Source organism: Salvelinus fontinalis, chromosome 19 (assembly GCF_029448725.1).
Source record: "Salvelinus fontinalis isolate EN_2023a chromosome 19, ASM2944872v1, whole genome shotgun sequence".
NCBI classification, from domain to species: domain Eukaryota; kingdom Metazoa; phylum Chordata; class Actinopteri; order Salmoniformes; family Salmonidae; genus Salvelinus; species Salvelinus fontinalis.
The window spans coordinates 10900028-10921503 of NC_074683.1; the positions used below are offsets into that span (position 1 = coordinate 10900028).

At 43.1% G+C, this 21476-nt stretch overlaps 1 protein-coding gene across 5 annotated transcripts in view; it reads left to right on the forward strand.

The window, feature by feature from the left end:
* Positions 1-21476, forward strand: part of LOC129816351 (kalirin-like) — a 288411-nt gene that overhangs the window by 184861 nt on the left and 82074 nt on the right. For 4 of the 5 annotated variants that reach the window (XM_055870746.1, XM_055870747.1, XM_055870748.1 and 1 more), the window contains exons 23-33: positions 3507-3628; positions 4896-4962; positions 5305-5414; positions 5733-5802; positions 6505-6594; positions 6936-7028; positions 10338-10449; positions 10887-11077; positions 12651-12752; positions 13173-13315; positions 13644-13746. In XM_055870746.1, coding sequence (XP_055726721.1) covers positions 3507-3628; positions 4896-4962; positions 5305-5414; positions 5733-5802; positions 6505-6594; positions 6936-7028; positions 10338-10449; positions 10887-11077; positions 12651-12752; positions 13173-13315; positions 13644-13746 — 1203 coding nt within the window. Of the gene's footprint in view, positions 1-3506; positions 3629-4895; positions 4963-5304; positions 5415-5732; positions 5803-6504; positions 6595-6935; positions 7029-10337; positions 10450-10886; positions 11078-12650; positions 12753-13172; positions 13316-13643; positions 13747-21232; positions 21332-21476 lie in introns of those variants that run through there. The other variant, XM_055870750.1, reaches the window with a different exon arrangement.

The following is a 21476-nucleotide window of genomic DNA, read 5'->3' on the forward strand; positions in this document are numbered from 1 at the left end:
AAATACACTTACAGTTGAAGTCGGAAGTTTTACGTACACCTTAGCCAAATACATTTAAACTCAGTTTTTCACAATTCCTGACATTTAATCCTAGTAAATATTCCCTGTCTTAGGTCAGTTAGGATCACCACTTTATTTTAAGAATGTGAAATGTCAGAATAATCGTAGAGAGAATGATTCATTTCAGCTTTTATTTCTTTCATCACATTCCCAGTGGGTCAGAAGTTTACATACACTCAATTAGTATTTGGTAGCATTGCCTTTAAATTGTTTAACTTGTCAAAAGTTACGGGTAGACTTCCACAAGCTTCCCACAATAAGTTGGGTGAATTTTGGCCCATTCCTCCTGACAGAGCTGGTGTAACTGAGTCAGGTTTGTAGGCCTCCTTGCTGGCACACCCTTTTTCAGTTCTGCCCACACATTTTCTATGGGATTGAGGTCAGGGCTTTGTGATGGCCACTCCAATACCTTGACTTTGTTGTCCTTAAGCCATTTTGCCACAACTTTGGAAGCATGCTTGGGGTCATTGTCCATTTGGAAGACCCATTTGTGTCAAGGTTTAACTTCCTGACTGATGTCTTGAGATGTTGCTTCAATATATCCGCAAATTTTCCCACCTCATGATGCCATCTATTTTGTGAAGTGCACCAGTCCCTCCTGCAACAAAGCACCCCCACAACATCATGCTGCCACCCCGTGCTTCACGGTTGGGATGGTGTCCTTGGTCTTGCAAGCCTCGTCCCTTTTCCTCCAAACATAACGATGGTCATTATGGCCAAACAGTTATATTTTTGTTTCATTAGACCAGTGGACATTTCTCCAAAAAGTACGATCTTTGTCCCCATGTGCAGTTGCAAACCGTAGTCAGTTTTTTTAATGGCAGTTTTGGAGCAGTGGTTTCTTCCTTGCTAAGCGGCCTTTCAGGCTTTTGTACCTGTTTCCTCCAGCATCTTCACAAGGTCCTTTGCTGTTGTTCTGGGATTGATTTGCACTTTTCGCACCAAAGTACGTTCATCTCTAGGAGACAGAACGCGTCTCCTTCCTGAGCGGTATGACGGCTGCGTGGTCCCATGGTGTTTATACTTGCGTACTATTGTTTGTACAGATTAACGTGGTACCTTCATGAATTTGGAAATTGCTCCCAGGGATGAAACAGACTTGTGGAGGTTTACAATTTTTTTTCTGTGGTCTTGGCTGATTACTTTTGATTTTCCCATGATGTCAAGCAAAGAAGCACTGAGTTTGAAGGTAGGCCTTGAAATACACTGCTCAAAAAAATTAAGGGAACACTTAAATAACACAATGTAACTCCAAGTCAATCACACTTCTGTGAAATCAAACTGTCCACTTAGGAAGCAACACTGATTGACAATACATTTCACATGCTGTTGTGCAAATGGAATAGACAAAAGGTGGAAATTATAGGCAATTAGCAAGACACCCCCCAAAACAGGAGTGATTCTGCAGGTGGTGACCACAGACCACTTCTCAGTTCCTATGCTTCCTGGCTGATGTTTTGGTCACTTTTGAATGCTGGCGGTGCTCTCACTCTAGTGGTAGCATGAGACGGAATCTACAACCCACACAAGTGGCTCAGGTAGTGCAGTTCATCCAGGATGGCACATCAATGCGAACTGTGGCAAAAAGGTTTGCTGTGTCTGTCAGCGTAGTGTCCAGAGCATGCAGGCGCTACCAGGAGACAGGCCAGTACATCAGGAGACGTGGAGGAGGCCGTAGGAGGGCAACAACCCAGCAGCAGGACCGCTACCTCCGCCTTTGTGCAAGGAGGTGCACTGCCAGCGCCCTGCAAAATGACCTCCAGCAGGCCACAAATGTGCATATGTCAGCATATGGTCTCACAAGGGATCAGAGGATCTCATCTCGGTACCTAATGGCAGTCAGGCTACCTCTGGCGAGCACATGGAGGGCTGTGCGGCCCCACAAAGAAATGCCACCCCACACCATGACTGACCCATCGCCAAACCGGTCATGCTGGAGGATGTTGCAGGCAGCAGAACGTTCTCCACGGCGTCTCCAGACTCTGTCACGTCTGTCACATGTGCTCATGTGCTCAGTGTGAACCTGCTTTCATCTGTGAAGAGCACAGGGCGCCAGTGGCGAATTTGCCAATTTTGGTGTTCTCTGGCAAATGCGAAACGTCCTGCACGGTGTTGGGCTGTAAGCACAACCCCCACCTGTAGACGTCGGGCCCTCATACCACCCTCATGGAGTCTGTTTCTGACCGTTTGAGCAGACACATGCACATTTGTGGCCTGCTGGAGGTCATTTTGCAGGGCTCTGGCAGTGCACCTCCTTGCACAAAGGCGGAGGTAGCGGTCCTGCTGCTGGGTTGTTGCCCTCCTACGGCCTCCTCCACGTCTCCTGATGTACTGGCCTGTCTCCTGGTAGCGCCTGCATGCTCTGGACACTACGCTGACAGACACAGCAAACCTTTTTGCCACAGTTCGCATTGATGTGCCATCCTGGATGAACTGCACTACCTGAGCCACTTGTGTGGGTTGTAGACTCCGTCTCATGCTACCACTAGAGTGAGAGCACCGCCAGCATTCAAAAGTGACCAAAACATCAGCCAGGAAGCAAGGAACTGAGAAGTGGTCTGTGGTCACCACCTGCAGAATCACTCCTGTTTTGGGGGGTGTCTTGCTAATTGCCTATAATTTCCACCTTTTGTCTATTCCATTTGCACAACAGCATGTGAAATGTATTGTCAATCAGTGTTGCTTCCTAAGTGGACAGTTTGATTTCACAGAAGTGTGATTGACCTGGAGTTACATTGTGTTGTTTAAGTGTTCCCTTTATTTTTTTGAGCAGTGTGCATCCACAGGTACACCTCCAATTGACTCAAATGATGTCAATTAGCCTATCAAAAGCTTCTAAAGCCATGACATCATTTTCTGGAATTTTCCAAGCTGTTTAAAGGCACAGTCAACTTAGTGTATGTAAACTTCTGACCCACTGGAATTGTGATACAGTGAATTCTAAGTGAAATAATCTGTCTATAAACAATTGTTGGAAAAATTACTTGTTTCATGCACAAAGTAGATGTCCTAACCGACTTGCCAAAACTATAGCTGGTTAACAATACATTTGTGGAGTGGTTAAAAACCGAGTTTTAATGAATCCTATCTAAGTGTATGTAAACTTCCGACTTCAACTGTAAGTGTGACTATCTCACAAAGGAACGGCTTCCAACGGGGGCAAGACCTAACAGTTCACTTCACTCAGTTTGAAGCCCAGTCCTCATCTCCACACGCAGGCATTGATTTCTCCTCTACTTGAAAGAGTTTTTCATCAAATAGAAAAGTCTATTTGATGTCAGAGTGCTGAGTCATCATGGACCATGTTGAAGGGAATATAACATGACTATAATGATGCATCCCTACTTTGACCAGGGTCCATAGGGCTCTGGTCAAAAGTAGTGCACTACATAGGAAATAGGGTGCCATTTGGGATGTGTGCTGAGAGCTCCCTCTGTCTCTGGTAGGATAATAAGGACTTGGAGCTGGACATCATCCCGGCCAGCCTGACTGATCCTGGGGAGGTGAAGCTCCGCGACCCCAACCACGAGGTCAACGAGGAGAAGAGGAAGTCAGCCAGGAAGAAAGAGTGAGTACACACTGCAGACAGAGATAAATGGGGAAGTATCGCTGGAGGAAGCAAGTGTTGCAAAGTACTCAAGTCTATGGTAGTACTATGGCTTTTCATAAGGTGTATAGGCCTATGTTTAACATTTCATGATGTGCTGGGGGCTGGTCAAGTGGTAGTGCTGCCGTCTGCCCACGCCAGAACACATATGCTCTTCGAAGAAGTGGTTAGATCACCGTTCTGACACTCACTTTCTCTGCTGTATCCCTCGTTTATATACAGTTTATTCGGAAAGTATTCAGACCCCTTGACTTTTTCCACATTATGTTACGTTACAGCCTTATTCTAAAATTGATTAAATTAAATGTTTTCCTTATCAGTCTACCCACAATACCCTATAATTACAAAACAAAAACATGTTTTAAGAAATGTTTGCAAATATATAAAAAGAAAACAACAGAAATACCTTATTTACATAAGTATTCAGACCTTTTGCTATGAAGCTCGAAATTGAGCTCAGGTGTATCCTATTTACATTGATCATCCTTGAGATGGGTCTACAACTTGATTGGAGTCCACCTGTGGTAAATTCAATTGATTGGACATGATTTGGAAAGGCGTACACCTGTCTATATAAGGTCCCACAGTTGACAGTGCATGTCAGAGCAAAAACCAAGCCATGAGGTTGAAGGAATTGTCCGTAGAGCTCTGAGACAGGATTGTGTCGAGGCACAGATCTGGGGAAGGGAATCAAAACATTACTGCAGCATTAAAGGTCCCCAAGAACACTGTAGCCTCCATTATTCTTAAATAGAAGAAGTTTGGAACCACCAAGACTCTTCCCAGAGCTGGCCGCCTGGCCAAACTGAGCAATCGGGGGAGAAGGGCCTTGGTCAGGGAGGTGACCTCAGACTGGGGCAAACGTATATCTTCTTAATTGGCTCAAACACATTAAAGAAAAAAATCCACAACTTAACTTTTAATTAGGCACACCTGTTCATTGAAATGCATTAAAGGTGACTACCTCATGAAGCTGGTTGAGAGAGTGCCAAGAGTGTGCAAAGATGTCATCAAGGCAAAGGGTGGCTACTTTGAAGAATCTAAAATCTATTTTGATTCGTTTAACACTTTTTTGGTTACTACATGATTCCATATGTGTTATTTCATCGTTTCGATGTCTTCATCACAATGTAGAAAATGGTCAAAATAAAGAAAAACCCTTGAATGAGTAGGTGCGTCCAAACGTTTGACTGGTACTGGTTGGTGATATATGTGTTTATTTATCCAGGTTCATAATGGCTGAACTCCTTCAGACTGAGAAGGCCTATGTCAGGGACTTGCATGAATGTTTAGAGGTAAGCTTATTCCTCTTCCATTTTCGCTTGGCAATGAAACTCTTCTTTTCAGGGTTGTATTGGCCTTGGTATGGACTCATATAATTGGTTCTTGGGATGTTTTAATGATATAATAAGTCAGATTTGTTCTTTGTTTTTCACCTACACAGTCGTTGGTCGTCACAGACACAAGTTTTTCAATGACATTAACATTTTAGTTATCCAGAGCAACTAACAGTCAGTGCATTCAGTTAATTTTCGAAAAGGTTGCCAGGATGAAAAAACAAGTCCAAGATGTTTTGTGAGGATTGGTTGTAGGACATGATAGGATGTAATTTAGTGTAATCTCCTCGTCTTGTCTAGACGTACCTGTGGGAGATGACGAGTGGGGTGGAGGAGATCCCGCCTGGCATCGTCAACAAGGAGCACATCATCTTCGGCAACATCCAGGAGATTTATGATTTCCATAACAGGTAGGAGTCTCTTTCAAATTGAGGATGCGTCCCAAATGGCACCCTATGCCTTATATAGTGCACTTCTTTTGACCAGGGTTTTTGTCAAAGGTAGTGCACTATATAGGGAACAGGGTGTCATCTGGGACAGATCCTTAATTTGAAAGAGATTCCAACTTGTTATATCAGTTAGCTTTGTTGTTGTGTTTCAGAGTGCACATCATTGCATGAGAGACCAATTCACTTCTATTTCATGTGATTTTGGTTGAGGAAATACGTATTCTATGATAAGCAGTGAATATTATCATGGTTAACCCTCTCTTTTCTGTCTAATTGCAGCATTTTCCTCAAAGAGCTAGTGAACTATGAACAGCTACCTGAAGATGTGGGCCATTGTTTTGTCACATGGGTAAGACTCCTGTTTTCACTCAATGGGTCGTGTTCATTAGAGCACACAAAGGAAAACGTTGTGAAACGTATTGCAATGGAAACCGAAAGTGAGTATTTCTTATTGGTCACGTCCAGGTAGTCCCATCCTGCTTCGTGCCTAGTGAATACGACCATGGTGTTTCGTTTTTTGCTTACACCGCCCACAGGGCACTTCTGACTTGTGGCTTCATGATTGATAATTACATGTGAATGTTGTTTACTTTCTTGCAATTAGTTTATACAGCATCTGTAATCAATCAATCGAATGTATTTTATAAAGCCCTTTTTCCATAAACCATAGGCAGGCATACAATAGCATGATTTAAAAATATATATTTTACCTTTATTTAACTAGGCAAGTCAGTTATGAACAAATTCTTATTTTCAATGACGGCCTAGGAACAGTGGGTTAACTGTCTTGTTCAGGGACAGAATGACAGATTTTTAACTTGTCGACTCGGGGATTTGATCTTGCAACCTTCCGGTTGCTAGTCCAACGCTCTAACCACTAGGCTACTTGCCTCCCCATGATAACCTCTTGTAAAGCTGCTTGGTTTAAGCATTGGCAGTGAACATTGTTTACCGTAGTTGTAGTGGTATATATATGGAAAAATATATGCATGTAAGAGAATATATGATCAGTAATTTGAATTTGACTGGATTTTCCCATTCTGTTTTGCAGGCTGATAAATTCCACATGTATGTAAATTACTGTAAAAACAAACCAGATTCCAGCCAACTCATCTTGGAGCATGCTGGAAGCTTCTTCGATGTAAGTGAATGAGTTTTCCTCTTATACCTGTAGGTGGTGCCAATTAGCCATTTATTTCAACACTAAAACACAGGAATCATATTTTTTCTGCTTACTCTTTGCATGACAGTGCCCAGCCATCCTGAGTCTGATGACCTCTGTTCCAAATGGCACCCTATTCCCTTTACAGTGCACTACATATGAACAGTGGCCATAGGGTTCCAGATAAAAGTAGTGCACTACATAGGGAATAGGGTGCCATTTCGGACAAACACATGATGATAGGCTTGAACACATTAGGGTATCTCAATGTCAACATCAACATGCTTTAATCGTCATGATGTCGTCAATTCTGTGTGCAGGAAATCCAGCAGCGACACGGATTGGCCAACTCAATCTCCTCCTACCTTATCAAGCCAGTGCAAAGGATCACTAAGTATCAGCTTCTCCTCAAGGTAGAGAACATGATGGGACAAAAGGTTTCTGTCCCAAATGGCACCCAATTACCTATATAGTGCATTATTTTTGACTAGAGCCTTATGAGCCCTGGTCAAAAGTAGTGCACTACAGTCATGACTGAAATGATTGGCGACATTGGTAAAGATTTTTTTTTTAAAGAAGGAAATTGTATTATTTTATACTAACACAATTGCTTTTTTTCTCAAAAAGATAGGAATAAAAATGATTGGCACCCCTGTTTTCAATACTCCAGCACCCTCCCCTGGCGAGGATAACGAGACAGATTTTTTTTCAAATGGTGTATGAGATTGGAGAACACATTGGGAAGGATCTCAGACCAATCCGCCATTCAGAACCCTTCCAGATCTTTGATATCCTTCATCTGCTCTTATGGACTTCCCTTGTGAATTCAAACCACAGGTTTTCAATGAGGTTCAAGTCCGGAGACTGAGATGGCCATTGTATAATGTTGATAACTGGGTAAAGTTCATGATGCCATTGACCTTAACATGGTCCCCAGGACCAGTGGAAGCAAAATACCCCCATAACATCAAAGATCACCACAATATTTTACAGTAGGTATGAGGTTCTTTGCATCCTTTGACACTAGTGCTGAGCGATTAGTGATTTTTGAGGTCCGATAAAAAATCTCAGTTTTCGATTATTCGATTATTCTTTAAAACATTAAATGCATTATGTGGGTTGAATGCTGTAACAACACAGATTTTTTAAATAAAAGTCCCATGATGGTAGTGACTGCACATTACTGCTTAACATTTATTCACATTACTTTACAAATTAATTTAAGCTGAAATGTCTTGAGTCAATAAGTATTCAACCCCTTTGTTATTTGAAGCCTAAATACGTTCAGGAGAAAACATTTGCTTAACAAGTCACATAATAAGATGAATGGACTCACTGTGTGCAATAATAGTGTTTTGAGCATGGTGAAGTTATTAATTACACTTTGGATGGTGTATCAATACAACCAGTCACTACAAAGATAAAGGCGTCCTTCCTAACTCAGTTGCCCGAGAGGAAGGAAACCACTCAGGGATTTCATCATGAGGCCAATAAAAAACTGTTGTTGAGTTGTTGGCTAGAGAGCATGTGCCCAGAGTAGGCACATTTGCTATTAAACGCAACAGTTTTTGTGACAAAAATATCGGTAGAGTTGAAAATGCGATGGGAGCACATTGAACTTTAGATTCTTATTCGGTACATGAAAACTTAAAGCTGCAATATGTAACTTTTTGGGCAACCTGACCAAATTCACATAGAAATGTGAGTGATAGATTTGTCATTCTCATTGAAAGTCTAAGAAGCGGTAGATCTGTTCTATGTGTGCTATTTAGTTAGTTAGCGATTTCTGCATAGTGCACCTTTAAGCGAAAAAGTACATTTTGTGTGCACTATGTCATCACGCACTGACTTTTATCAGCAACAAGTCTGTTTGGTGGAAATTGCACTGGTGGGAAAATGCCTACTATTTTCTTTATGCAGATTTTTTTATATTCACTTGAAAATCTGTCACCAAATCACCAATTGGATGGAAACCTAGCTGTTGTAGTTAATTGACACATTTTCTGTCCTAAACTACAACTCCCTACTACATCGCACCGTTCTGGCTTGATCTGATTTCTCTCTGGAGAAACTGTGCACGGTGCACATTGAGCACTAAATGGAATTCAAATAATTTAACCGATGTTGCTCAATTAGTTGTTTAAAAAAACAAAAACACAAACATTTTGGTTAATCACTCAGCACTATTCGACACCAAACCCACTACTGGTGGGCGTGGCCAAAGAGCTTTACTTTCATGTCATCTGACCTTAGCACCAGTTACAATCCAAGTGCCAATGCCGTTTAGTAAACTTCAGGCATTTATATTTGTTGGATTAAATGAAAATAGAACTCTTTGGCCACGCACACCAGTTGTGGGTTTGGCGTCAAAAGAAGGATGCACAGAACCTCATACCTACTGTAAAATATGGTGGTGGATCCTTGATGTTATAGGACTATTTTGCTTCCACTGGTCCTGGGGCCCTTGTTAAGGTCAACGGCATCATGAACATTACCCAGTACCAGGACACTTTCTCCAAAAACCTGGTTGCCTCTGCCAGTAGGCTGGAACTTGGCCAAAAGTGGATCTTCCAGCATGACGGTGAGCCCATCGAAATCCACAAAGAAATGGTTAATTGACAACAAAATCTGATTTTTGCAATGGCCATCTCAGTCTCCGGACTTAAAACCCATTGAAAACCTGAGGAAGAATGGTCTAAGATTTCTCCCAATTTCATAAAACATTTTTGAAAACGGCTCAGTGCCGTTATCTTCACAGGGGAGGGTCCTACACTCTCTTAAACATGGGTGTCAATACTGTCGTTCGACCCCTATCTTTTTGAGAGAAAAATATATTACTTGTTAAACATAATATTTTTATCTGAGCGATTGTATTAGTATAAAATAATAACAAAAAAAATCTATAAATAGCATACGATATACAGTGTAGCTCATTATTTGTCATATTTATATTATACATAGTCTCTTTTGCACATCTTTATCAAGGTTGCCAATATAGTGCACATAGGGAATAGTAGAATAGGGTGCCATTTGGGACAAGGAGGAAACCTGGGAGTCATTGTTATCCATCCCACTTCCCCCAGGAAATATGGAACATCAAAGCATTCTGGAGCACTTCTCTCCCTCTCTCCCACCTACATATGCACCCACCCTCCCTCCCTCTCTCTATTTCCGTCTCTCCCTCCTCTCACTCTCTTTCACTCTCTCCCCCTCCATCCCTCTCTCCCCTCCCTCCCCCTCTCCCTCCTTCCCTGCAGCCCTCCCTTCCTCTCTATCAGTATGTTTACGTTGAGTTTTCTCATAGGGTCAAGCTCATTAATGGCTTCCCGTGAGTCGGCTGATTCTCTTGCCTGTGTGTGGGCCCTTAGCTCTGTGTTAAATGTCCATAGTAGCACTTAGTGATGTGTCCGCTTGTACAGAGCGTCATCACACAGTATCTTAGGCTGCATCCCAAATAGCATCCCATTCCCTATGCTATAGAGTGCACTTATGCCATTTAGGACACAAGCCAGTATCTTACATACAGAGATCCCCCTTTACAGTGTCTGGCATAAGAAATAGCACTGAAACCATTTCCAGACATGTCTTCTCGAAATGACTGTTCTTAGCCCTCCGATTTTTCAATAAAACAATATCCAGCTGGGAAATTGTTGTCCTGTGTTTAACATGCATGCCAGGAACTGTAGACTTAGGAACCCCACGGTACAAATGTGATGTTTCAGGAGCTGCTGACCTGCTGTGAGGAGGGGAAGGGGGAGATCAAGGACGGCCTGGAAGTGATGCTTAGTGTCCCCAAGAGGGCCAACGACGCCATGCACGTCGCCATGCTGGAAGGTACAGCAGGAGGGAGGCCTGTGTGCTGCATTCTATTTAAAACGTCTCCAATTTGCTCAGAAAGGGTGTTCCATCACTTCATGTGGAAGTAAACTAACTAACCTTATCTATCCCTATAAGGGACAGTTGTGAAATGTACACTAAGACCTGCACTGCATGGAATAATACTATCTAGTACGCAAGTATAGAGCTGTAAGGTTGTTGTTTCTCTGTCAGCGTTGGGGACAATCGGAATTGAAGTCTGACAATTCCAATTGTCGAAATTTCTAATTCAATAATTGCAAAAAAATGTGCTTCTATTTCAATGATTTCTCACTAAATTGAAAAGGAGAAGTTATTTATTTCCAAAGTTCTTAATTGACTTCAATTCAAATTGGCCCCAACTCTGCAGTTCGTAATGCATTGCTGTATTTAAAGAGCCATGTGATCTCCGGCAGGTTTCGATGAGAATCTGGACGTGCAAGGAGAGCTGTTCATCCAGGACACGTTCCAGGTGTGGGATCCCAAGTCTCTGATCCGGAAGGGCCGGGACCGCCATCTCTTCCTGTTCGAGATCTCCTTGGTGTTCAGCAAGGAGATCAAGGACTCGGCCGGCCGCACCAAATATGCCTTCAAGAACAAACTGCTGGTAGGACTGGACTCCTTTTCTGGACCCTTTTCTCCTTTCCTTGTCCTTCTCTCCTCTCCTCTCCTCTCCTCTTCTTATATCTTTTCTCCTCTCCTCTTTTCTCCTCTCCTCTCCGCTCCTCTCCTCTTCTTATATCTTTTCTCCTCTCCTCTTTTCTCCTCTCCTCTCCGCTCCTCTCCTCTTCTAATCTCTTTTCTCCTCTCCTCTTTTCTCCTCTCCTCTCCGCTCCTCTCCTCTTCTAATCTCTTTTCTCCTCTCCTCTTTTCTCCTCTCCTCGCCTCTTTTCTCCTCTCCTTGTCTCTTTTCTCCTTTCCTCTCCTCGCATATTTTCTCCTCTCTTCTCCTTGTCTCTTTTCTCCTCTCCTCTTTTCTCCTCACCTCTTTTCTCCTCACCTCTTTTCTCCTGTCCTCATCTCTTTTCTCTGCTCCTCTTTTCTCCTCTCCTCTCCTTGTCTCTTTTCTCCTCTCCCCTCCTCTCCTACCTGCTCTACAGTTAAAGTTCAAGTCAGAGGTCCAATTGAAAGGAATGAAGCTGCACTTGACTTGAGATCTGAGGAATGAGACTGGTCACGTATAGTAATTTGGCGTTCCAGCTTTTCAAGGGCATTTTCTCAAGACAGTGCTGGTGTTTTCATATAGATATTGTGTCATCCAGCTGGCCAAGCTGTGAACCTAATAATACTATAACGATGTGATGCCTTGCATGTGTCCTGGGGAGTCCTGGTGAGTTGGATCAGAAAGGCAGGTGCTTTTAACCAGTGGAGATGTTTGCTCCACACTGTGGGCCAAGAGGTTAGCCAACCCATTCCCTTTGATCTGCATCCAGCCTTGGATGAGATGTAAAGCCCCCTTCGTGTGCGCGTGCCTGCGTGCGTGCGTTGGATGCGTGCGCAGAGTATTTGTGCTATTGTGGGCTACGATTCGTACGACGCTCATACGTAGATATTCTTGCCTTCTTATTTCAATAAAGTCACTCTCAGTTGAGTGTCTGCTAAATGACTAAGATGTAGATTATGTGTAAGCAGGACAGGACTACAGTATACGTGTTAATTGCCCACTTGTATAATAGGCTACAGTATTTCATGGTGTTTTAGAGGAAGCTGTGGAGGGAGAACACAAAGAGGCAGGTGTTGAATACATGAAACCCAGAGCAGATGGAGTAGTCTCAGTCCTGAATTAAAGCATGAATTATGAATGCATATGTGCGTGTCCAATAGCAGCTGTTTCAGGTTGCTTCCCACATGGCACCCTATTTGCCTTTATGGAGAGAGCCATATGGGCCCTGGTCATAATTAGTGCACTATATAGGGAATAGGGTGCCATTTGGGACACGCGGCCAGCTAGGAAACAAGGACTACAGTCCACAGGGACAAAGAGGAAAGTTGGATGGGATTTACTATGACCATATCTTAATGTGCCTCTTAAATGCCGACTCCTTATCATAAAGGGAACATTGCTATTGGAGGGTTTTAAATGATATTCAATGGTATACTGAACACATGATTTGGGATGTTCCAAGGGATGTTCCACATTTGAAAAGAGTGTTTAAGAACTTGTTGTTCTCCATCTCCAGACATCAGAACTGGGCGTGACAGAGCACATTGAAGGGGACCCATGTAAGTTTGCCCTGTGGGCTGGAAGGACCCCCTCATCTGACAACAAGACTGTCCTCAAGGTAGGTCCACAAAGGCATCTACTGATTCCTGAAGATAGTTTAGGGCAGTTTTCCCTTTTAGATCATAATGAATATGATTATATGGACAGGGGGGACCTGATCCTAGATCAGCACTCCTACTCTGAGACGCTTTGTGAATACGGGCCCAGGTCTCTTAAAGCTGCCTTCTACTGATCTTCAAGATTGTTCAGGACATTGAGGGCCATTAAAGGCGACATATAATATAGTCTGCCTAAAGACTAGGCCTGTAAGGGCCATGCCTTGCAGAAAGCATCATTTACACAGCAACAGCTTCAGGGTTACAGTGCAGTTTTTCTCCTTTATACACCCAACACCTTCTCGTGAACTTCAAGTGACAGAGGCCAGAGGATCCAAAAAGGTCAATCAATGTGATGTGGTGTGTCTCACTCTCCTCCCCAGGCATCCAGTATTGAAGCAAAGCAGGAATGGATCAAGAACATCCGGGAGGTGATCCAGGAGAGGATCATCCACCTCAAGGGTGCGCTGAAGGAGCCCATCCACATGCCCAAAACCCCTGCCAAGCCACGCAACAACAGCAAGAGGTGAGCAGGCCCATCACTCTGCAATGGCAGGCACCCACATAAGCAACACCTGGAAGAATAAACAATAATCAAATAAACAATAATCATATTTGATAGATCTGTATGGCTCATTCTATTTGATTTGGTCCGTCTTTTAAATTAGGAAGGCTAAAGATAAGATACATCAAGACAGACAGTGATGAGACACATCCCTTTTAACTCTGTGTGTGTGTGTGTGTGTGTGTGTGTGTGTGTGTGTGTGTGTGTGTGTGTGTGTGTGTGTGTGTGTGTGTGTGTGTGTGTGTGTGTGTGTGTGTGTGTGTGTGTGTGTGTGTGTGTGTGTGTCCAGGGATGCTGGTGAGGATGTAGACAGCCAGGGTGACGGCAGCAGCCAGCCAGACACCATCTCCATCGCCTCCAGGACCTCCCAGAACACTGTGGACAGTGATAAGGTAGGAGGACGTCAGGAACATCTCTTCTATTCCCAATAGGGCTACACAAGATATTACCATCACACATATTTCACAATTGTGGGATGTGTATTGCATCAAACAAACAAAATGTTACAGTGATATCGGTCACCTACAGTGCCTTCAGAAAGTATTCACACTCTTTGACTTTTTCCACATTTTGTTGTGTTACAGCCTGAATTTAAAATGGATTCAATTGTTCTTTTTGTCAATGGACTACACACAATACCCCATAATGTCAAAGTTGAATTGTGTTTTTTTATTTTTTTATGACCAATTAATTAAAAATGAAAAGCTGAAATGTCTTCAGTCAGTAAGAATTCAACCCCTTTGTTATGGCAAGCCTAAATAAGTTCAGGAGTAAAAATGTACTTAACAAGTCACCTAATAAGCTGCAATAATTGTGTTTAATAATCTAATTTTTTAATGACTACCTCATCTCTGTATCCCACACATACAATTATCTGTAAGGTCCTTCAGTCGAGCAGTGACTTTCAAACCAGGGGCGAAAATCTGATATCAACCTTGGAGTGGACAATTACATTAAATTTTCTCAAGAGCAATTCCTGAGGGGGACACCAAAAGTAGTGCTGTAACACATAGCCTACGTTGTTAAATGTATATTGAGGAACCATAATTCCTACAACTGAATAATTGATAGGTACAGTAGTTAACTGAAGGGTTTAACCAACTTGTTCAAATGTTTAAATCATTATAATACTACTACTAATAATAGTTATAGCAGTGCTCCTTACCAGTCCAGTATGTATGCAGGTATTCGTACTTACAACTAGCAATATCAAGAAAGGCCAGTAGGCGGCAATGGTACTGTACACTGTATGGGAGCAGTTTTCATAAATACAATGAACATGGTGTGATCTCATCTAAAAGAGTCTCCATTGAGAACCATCACAAAGTTAGTCTCTGTATTGAATTGACCTTTTAATTGTACTTTTTCTGATACATTTATATAGTCATTAAATGTGCCACTGGCCTGAGTCTACTACAATATCTTTACAAGAACAAAAAGCTTAAAATAAGTACAGTTCTAAAAGCAAAATAACTACTTCAATGAAAAACCCAAATAAATCAAACAAAATATCCTTCAGTCAGTGTCTCAACTCTTCAAACAGCAGCTATGGACAAGTATGTCGCACAAAGTATGCAATTTTAAATAAAATAACATGAAATAAATAATTTGTAAGTGTACTGTCATGTACTAAAAACTACTCTCCTCTAGGCTGCTTAGTACCCGCTCATACTTCCCTAGCACAGCTCTAATAGCAGTATTCCGCACAGTCCACCTTGTTGGACATAGGGGTTTCCGGGTGGGAAGATGTGTTTCTTTGGACGTGGCAATTGATTCAAACATGCTCTTAAACTTTCCTGACTGGCCATAGAGGACACCTAACTGATAGACCCAAGAAAGGGAATCCCGGATCAGTGGGGAGGCTGAGCAGCAAGCCTGTGTAATCAGATTTACACAGTGTGCTCCACAATGGACATAGAGGGCTAATGGCTGCTGCCTTCTCACAATTGCCTGTGCACCTGTGTATTTTCCTGCCATGTTTGAGGCACCATCGTAACTCTGCCCACGTAAGCAAGACATGGGCAAATTGAGCCTCAACAACACATCAGTTGCCACTTTCGCAATGCCCTCGCCTGTTGTCTCCGACACCCTGTACCGCCCAATGCCCTCGCCTGTTGTCTCCGACACCCTGTACCGCCCAATGCCCTCGCCTGTTGTCTCCGACACCCTGTACAGCCCAATGCCCTCGCCTGTTGTCTCCGACACCCTGTATAGCCCAATAAACTCCTCGTGAGGGACAAGGTCATGGTCAACATAACGCAGACAGACACTCTCCTGTTCAGCACCAGAGACATCTTGAGTACCATCAACAATTAATGAAAATTGTACAATCGGAAAAGACCTAATCTCAGCTGCAATGCCTCGAATGATTGTATTGGCCATGATGTTCAGAATTTCATTCTGTGCTTTGGGGCCTCTTGAAACGTCAACACTCTGTTGGCAAGAGTTTGCGGTTCAAAAATTGTGGGTGTGGCTGATATGGTTTTGTGCCATCACTGAGGTAACTGGACAATGCTGTGCCACTGTCCCCTATACTGGTCCTGCCGTGGCTGTGACATTGTTCTCTGAAGTCTCTCTCCCTGGCTCTTTCCCTTTCACCACCCTCACTGACTCAGTCTGTCTCCTAGAAAAGAAATAAGGTGTTTGCCGTACTCCTAACTACCGGTACCCAAAACTACACAATTAATCACAACAGCAATACCATTGCCATAAACAAATCTTAGTTTTGTCATCAGTTTAAGTTGAGAGCGGGGGTATCCATGGCATTTTCCAATTATGTCCCTATTTTACAAGTAAAAAAAATTGAGAACCTTTCATAATGTTGCCAAACAAAGACTCAACAAACTTACCTGAGACTCCCTGTCTCTGCCAGTCTGTCCCTGCCCATCTGTCCCCAGCTCTGCTGTCTGTGTGCCATCTGTTGCCTGCTCTGCCTAATGACATAATTGTGAAACATTTCCATTAGCATTTCACTTCTTTCTTATGAACATTTTATCAACTCGTCTTTGAGATATTAGGCTACTAGAGTTCTTACTTTGCGCTTTGGTGTACTGAAAAATACTCTGATGTCTGTCTTTTTACTTTTTTCTGCCATTTTTCTACCTGGCTGGCTGGCTGGCCGGTCTAGCTGCACACACACACACATTTACACAACATATGCTACAACCTTTTCTAATTTTAATATAGTTTGTTTCATATTGGCTGGCTTCCAACAATAGCTGAATTTGTAAAGCTAGCGAGCACCAATTCCGTTTCTGTGGTGTTTGCTATAATCTTTTTTTTTTTAAAGGTGAAATAAAATAAATTTAAAAAAGTTCACTAGCGACAACTTAGCTTTTGCAACGAGACCATTAAATATATTTAAGACAATGGTATAAGAGAGTGTAGTTCTGTTCAGTTTGGACTTCAGTTTATCGCTAACCTTATCACAGGGACTTTGACGCGCTCCAGCTGCATGCTGATCTTGGAATAAACTGACGATAGCAAAGATTCCATCTTTGACGACGCCACATTAATGGAATAGGTACTAGCTAGCTTGCTAGTTAATGTTTGCTTTAGTTTGCGCGCTAGCTCTGCAAATTCAGCTAGTGTGTGAACCCTGCCAACATAAAAATGTAAACATTGCTATGGTGCGATTGACTGGATTAACCTCACGTCAGTTACGTACATTGAGTGCCTTTCGGACAGTAGATACGAACCCTCTATTACCTTGCCAGCTAAAGAACTGGCAGTGGATCAAACCATTGTGAGGCAAAGGGCGGGGTGGTCGCAATCTTTTGAAACTTAAAAAGGCGCTATTAAGTGTCTATAATCAGCACAACTGCTTTCATTGCGTATTATTAATATTATTGAAATTACATAGTTATGTTTACAGTGATAGATTGGGGGGGACAAATCATATTTTTCCCAGGATGGGGGGGGTCGTGTCCCCCCCGTCCCCCCTGGGATTTCCGCCTATGTTTCAAACACAGATTCAACCACAAAGACCAGGGAGGTTTTCCAATGTCCAAACTGGGAAGGATTACCAATGTTTTCCAAGAAGGGCACCTATTGGTTGATGGGTAATAAAAAATAAATAAAAAAGCTGACATTGAATATCCCTTTGAGCATGGTAAAGGTATTAATTACACTTTGGATGGTGTATCAATACACCCAGTCACTATAAAGATACAAGGATCCTTCCTAACATGAGGCCAATGCTGACTTTAAAACAGTTACAGAGTTTAATGGCTGTGATAGGAGAAAACTGGGGATGGATCAACAGCATTGTAGTTACTCCACAATACTAACCTAATTGACAGAGTGAAAAGGATGCATGTACAAATTATTGACTCAGGGGTGTGAATACAAATGTATTTCATTTTCAGTACATTTGCAAAAATGTCTTTACATGTTTTCACTTTTTTTTAATGGGGTATTGTGTGTAGAATTTTGAATTCAGGCTATAACACAACAAAATGTGTTATAAGTCAAGGGGTTTGAATACTTTCTGAAGGCACTGTGCATTGCAGACATTGCATTACATAAACCAATGGTGGTGTGCCGCGTCTTCGACTGCACAGTCGGGAATACGATTGCTAAATCATGTGACGCGGTTAGCTGATATGTTAAACAGTTATCGTAGCATCATGACACCTGGCACGTGTCTGCAATGTGGTCAGTCTGGCCAATTGACTCCTCCCTAGCTCTGCCCCCTGTAGGTCACATGATGGAGAGGTGATTGACAAACAGGGTTTCCCTGGCCTCTCTTATGTTTGCAGCAGGGGCTGTGGCCTGGCATTAGAGATTAGACTCCCCATGTAGATGCTAGTAGGTTAGACAACAATCATGTGAAACTATGAAAAGTGTGTTAAGGTTTTGTGCGGGCATGTGCCCTCACTCAGCATATGAAGGACCATATGAAATCAAAGTAAGGCTCATTTCAAACTATTTTGCAGCTAAATGGTGTCTCTTGAGCTAGAAGACACTGTATTGTTGGAGTGGGAGTAGCCAGCAAATCCGATGTCTTACGCTTGCTTACAGCAGCACTACAGGGTCGGACAGGCCATTTGCTTAAATTAAGACGCTGGCGCGAGATATGGCTTGGAAAATATACATCAATCCAGGGATGGGAAATGTGTTGTGCGCCGTATCCGAAGCTTCGTGTCGTCCAACATCCACCTGATTTGTTTTGGTAGAAGACAAAAAGTCTCTCTCTAATAATTTGGCTGTTCTAAATGATTTGGACCAGCAGCTGCCACTAGTGTACACTGTGTTGATCAAAGCCTTGAGTAATGAACCTCTTTTTGACCCAATTGACTGGAAAACCTCAATGCCTCAGGAAGCTCATTTTCCCCATGACTACCGACTGTTACACAGAGAAGATTGAACGACGGGGTTTTTAAGTGCCTGTCATTCAATCTTCTCTGTGTAACAGTTGGGATAATGAGACAATTCGGAGTACAACGCATTTCTCATCCCTCGATTGAGGTAAGTTTTCCGAGCCATATCTCACGCCAGCTCCTCTGTCTTAATTTCAACAGTCTGTCTGACCCTGTAGTACAGCTGAAAGCAAGCATAAGGTGTTGAATCAGCTGGCTAGTGTGGGAGTTAAGCTGGGCCACGTTCAGTAGTCAAATGTTCCAGATAGATATGAAATAAATAGGGCCGACATGATTCCTTATTCTACATATCAAAAAGACATGGTTGTTCTACCTCATATTTCTATCTGAACGTTCCACAACATTGTACTCTGTTGAACATGACCCTGATGGGCGTTCTGTTGTGAAGCTGTCTCTGGTCGTGCCTGTTTGTTGTCTTATCTTTTGGATGGAAGATCTCGCTTTGACCCTCCCTGTGGTCCCCGGTGAAAAGTATCACACTAAATAGGGAATATGTTGCCATTTGGGATGCAGCCAGAAAGGGAGGCCTGATCAGGCTTTTGTGACGCCCTATGGCCTTCTCACACAGTCCACCCACATGCCATGCTTTGCCCCAGTGCTAAATGTCACTCTGCCACACACAACAGACAGACAGGGCTCTAGAATGAAGTGACATGGCCTAGCTGGGCTGGTGATGAATGGGCTTGACGTGAGGGAAGTTTATGAACAGCCTTATGTGTGTGTGTTAGTTTGTGTATGTCCTTTCTGGGCTTCTTCTCGTGTGTTTTTCCATGAACTCTTGCCTTGTTTTTATCTCTGGAACACAACACAATTTCAACTCTCCTCTGTTTGCAGCTCTTCCTGACAGTTAGGACTGCTTTCTTTCTCTTGGAGGTTATCTCAACTAAAGAACAATATTCTTTCATTCAGTCTTGAGGTGGGAGTGTTGTCTTGTTGCTCTTCTTGGAAGGCTTTCTTCTTGGAAGGCTCAGTGCTGGAGCTCCCTTATAGTTTATTGCAAGTCCGATAAGCTATATTTCGATGTTGCTCATGCTGTTATGAATGGGTAGGGGAAGGCTGGATAGTACAAATCACAGTTCATAACGCCAAACCTGAACTAATTTGAGCGGCTAAGTATCACTGACTGACTGTCATGAGTTTTTTTTTCTCTCTCTGTTGTTATATCACTAGCCGAGCCATGTCAATTCTTCCACAGACTTGGTTTTGAGGTCTTTCCAAGCCCTTCCAATGCCTTCGTCTGATCCAAGCTGAAAGTTTGCCACTCTGCACAGACACATGCAGACTCCTGTCTCGCACCCACTGCTATGGCCCAGTGGCTGTGGCTTCCACTGAGGGAGGATTTGTTTTTTCACACTGCATGGAGCTGGAAGAGCTTGTCTGCGATCCAAATGGCACCCTATTCCCTATAGTGCACTACTTTTGTATAGAGCCCTATGGGATTCCCTATGGGCCCTGGTAAAAAGTAGCGCAGTACATAGGGAATAGGCTGACATTTGGGACGCACACCTAGGCTGCATCCTGGGCTTGTCTTGCTGCCGTCTGTTTCCAACTTGTATTTTTCAGCGGTGTCTACTTTCCCCTGTAGATCCACCCAACCCATGGCTCCATGGAGTATTATAGAGTATTAAGTCCAACAACTTTTTGTACATTTTTGGCTTGTAGATTAATACATGATGAAAACAGTTTTCTAAATGATAACTATTTTGGGTGTACAACAGGGGCGTGCGTATTCACAAGGAACAAAATGGAAGCAAATGGGCCGAAACAGGGAGGGATTACCTGAACTTGTCCTATAGGAAAGGCTGTTTTTTGTTTTCCTTTGCAAAACATTTTACTACGGTATGCACTTATGAATACGACCCATAGTTCACAAGGGTGTTTGGTCTCTGTCCCTAATGCTGCACATCTCATGGATGTGTTGCTGTGCTCTGCTCATTCACTAAGGCAAGGCTGTGTGCCTCTCTCCATTAATAAAAGTTGACTCCTCCACCCCTGTCTCACCATATAATGAAGCTATTCTCCCATCGCCACCGCTGCATCCATAGGTCACAAGACGCCTCATGCTCCTCCGATGGGAGAGGAGGGTTCTCTCTCTATTCGAACGCTCTATTTCCCTCACTCATACGCTCTCTCTCTCTCTCCATCTTTCCCTCTCTCGCTCTTTCTCTTTTTCTTTCTCTCTACTTTTCTCTCTCTCTCTCTCTCCCTCTATCTGAAGGCAAGAGTCAGCTTTGGGCTAAGTTGGGTTTAGCGGTGCCACTCCCTCCCTCCCTCCTTCCCCTCCCTCCCTCCTTCCCTCCCTCGTTCCCTCAAGCAAACACACACACATTCCCTAATACACATACTGTCAGAGTGTAGATCATCACAGCAGCTTGGGGTATCCAGTGTTCCACAGGCTTACTATGAGTAGTAGAGACGGGTCATAATAACAAACACTACTGTACAGCCTGCGTGCCTGCCTGTCTGGCTCAACCAATCAGAAGGCAGAGCTACTTGAACTGAGCTTAACTCACAGCAGCGCAGAGAGAGTGCGAGCAGAGCAAGAGACACCATGCCAAAGTGGATGAGCTTTAAACTTTTCAAGGAGAGCAGTCGCGTAAGTAATAGACCCTAGCTTCTCTACCGAAGTACCTTGGATCTTTTAAAGACCTTTGACGTTTAGAGAAGGTTTTGTGTAGGCTACGGGTCGTTTGTCATTTTCAAAGGAGTCCTGCCAGAGGTTGTCAGGCACTTGTCTGCTG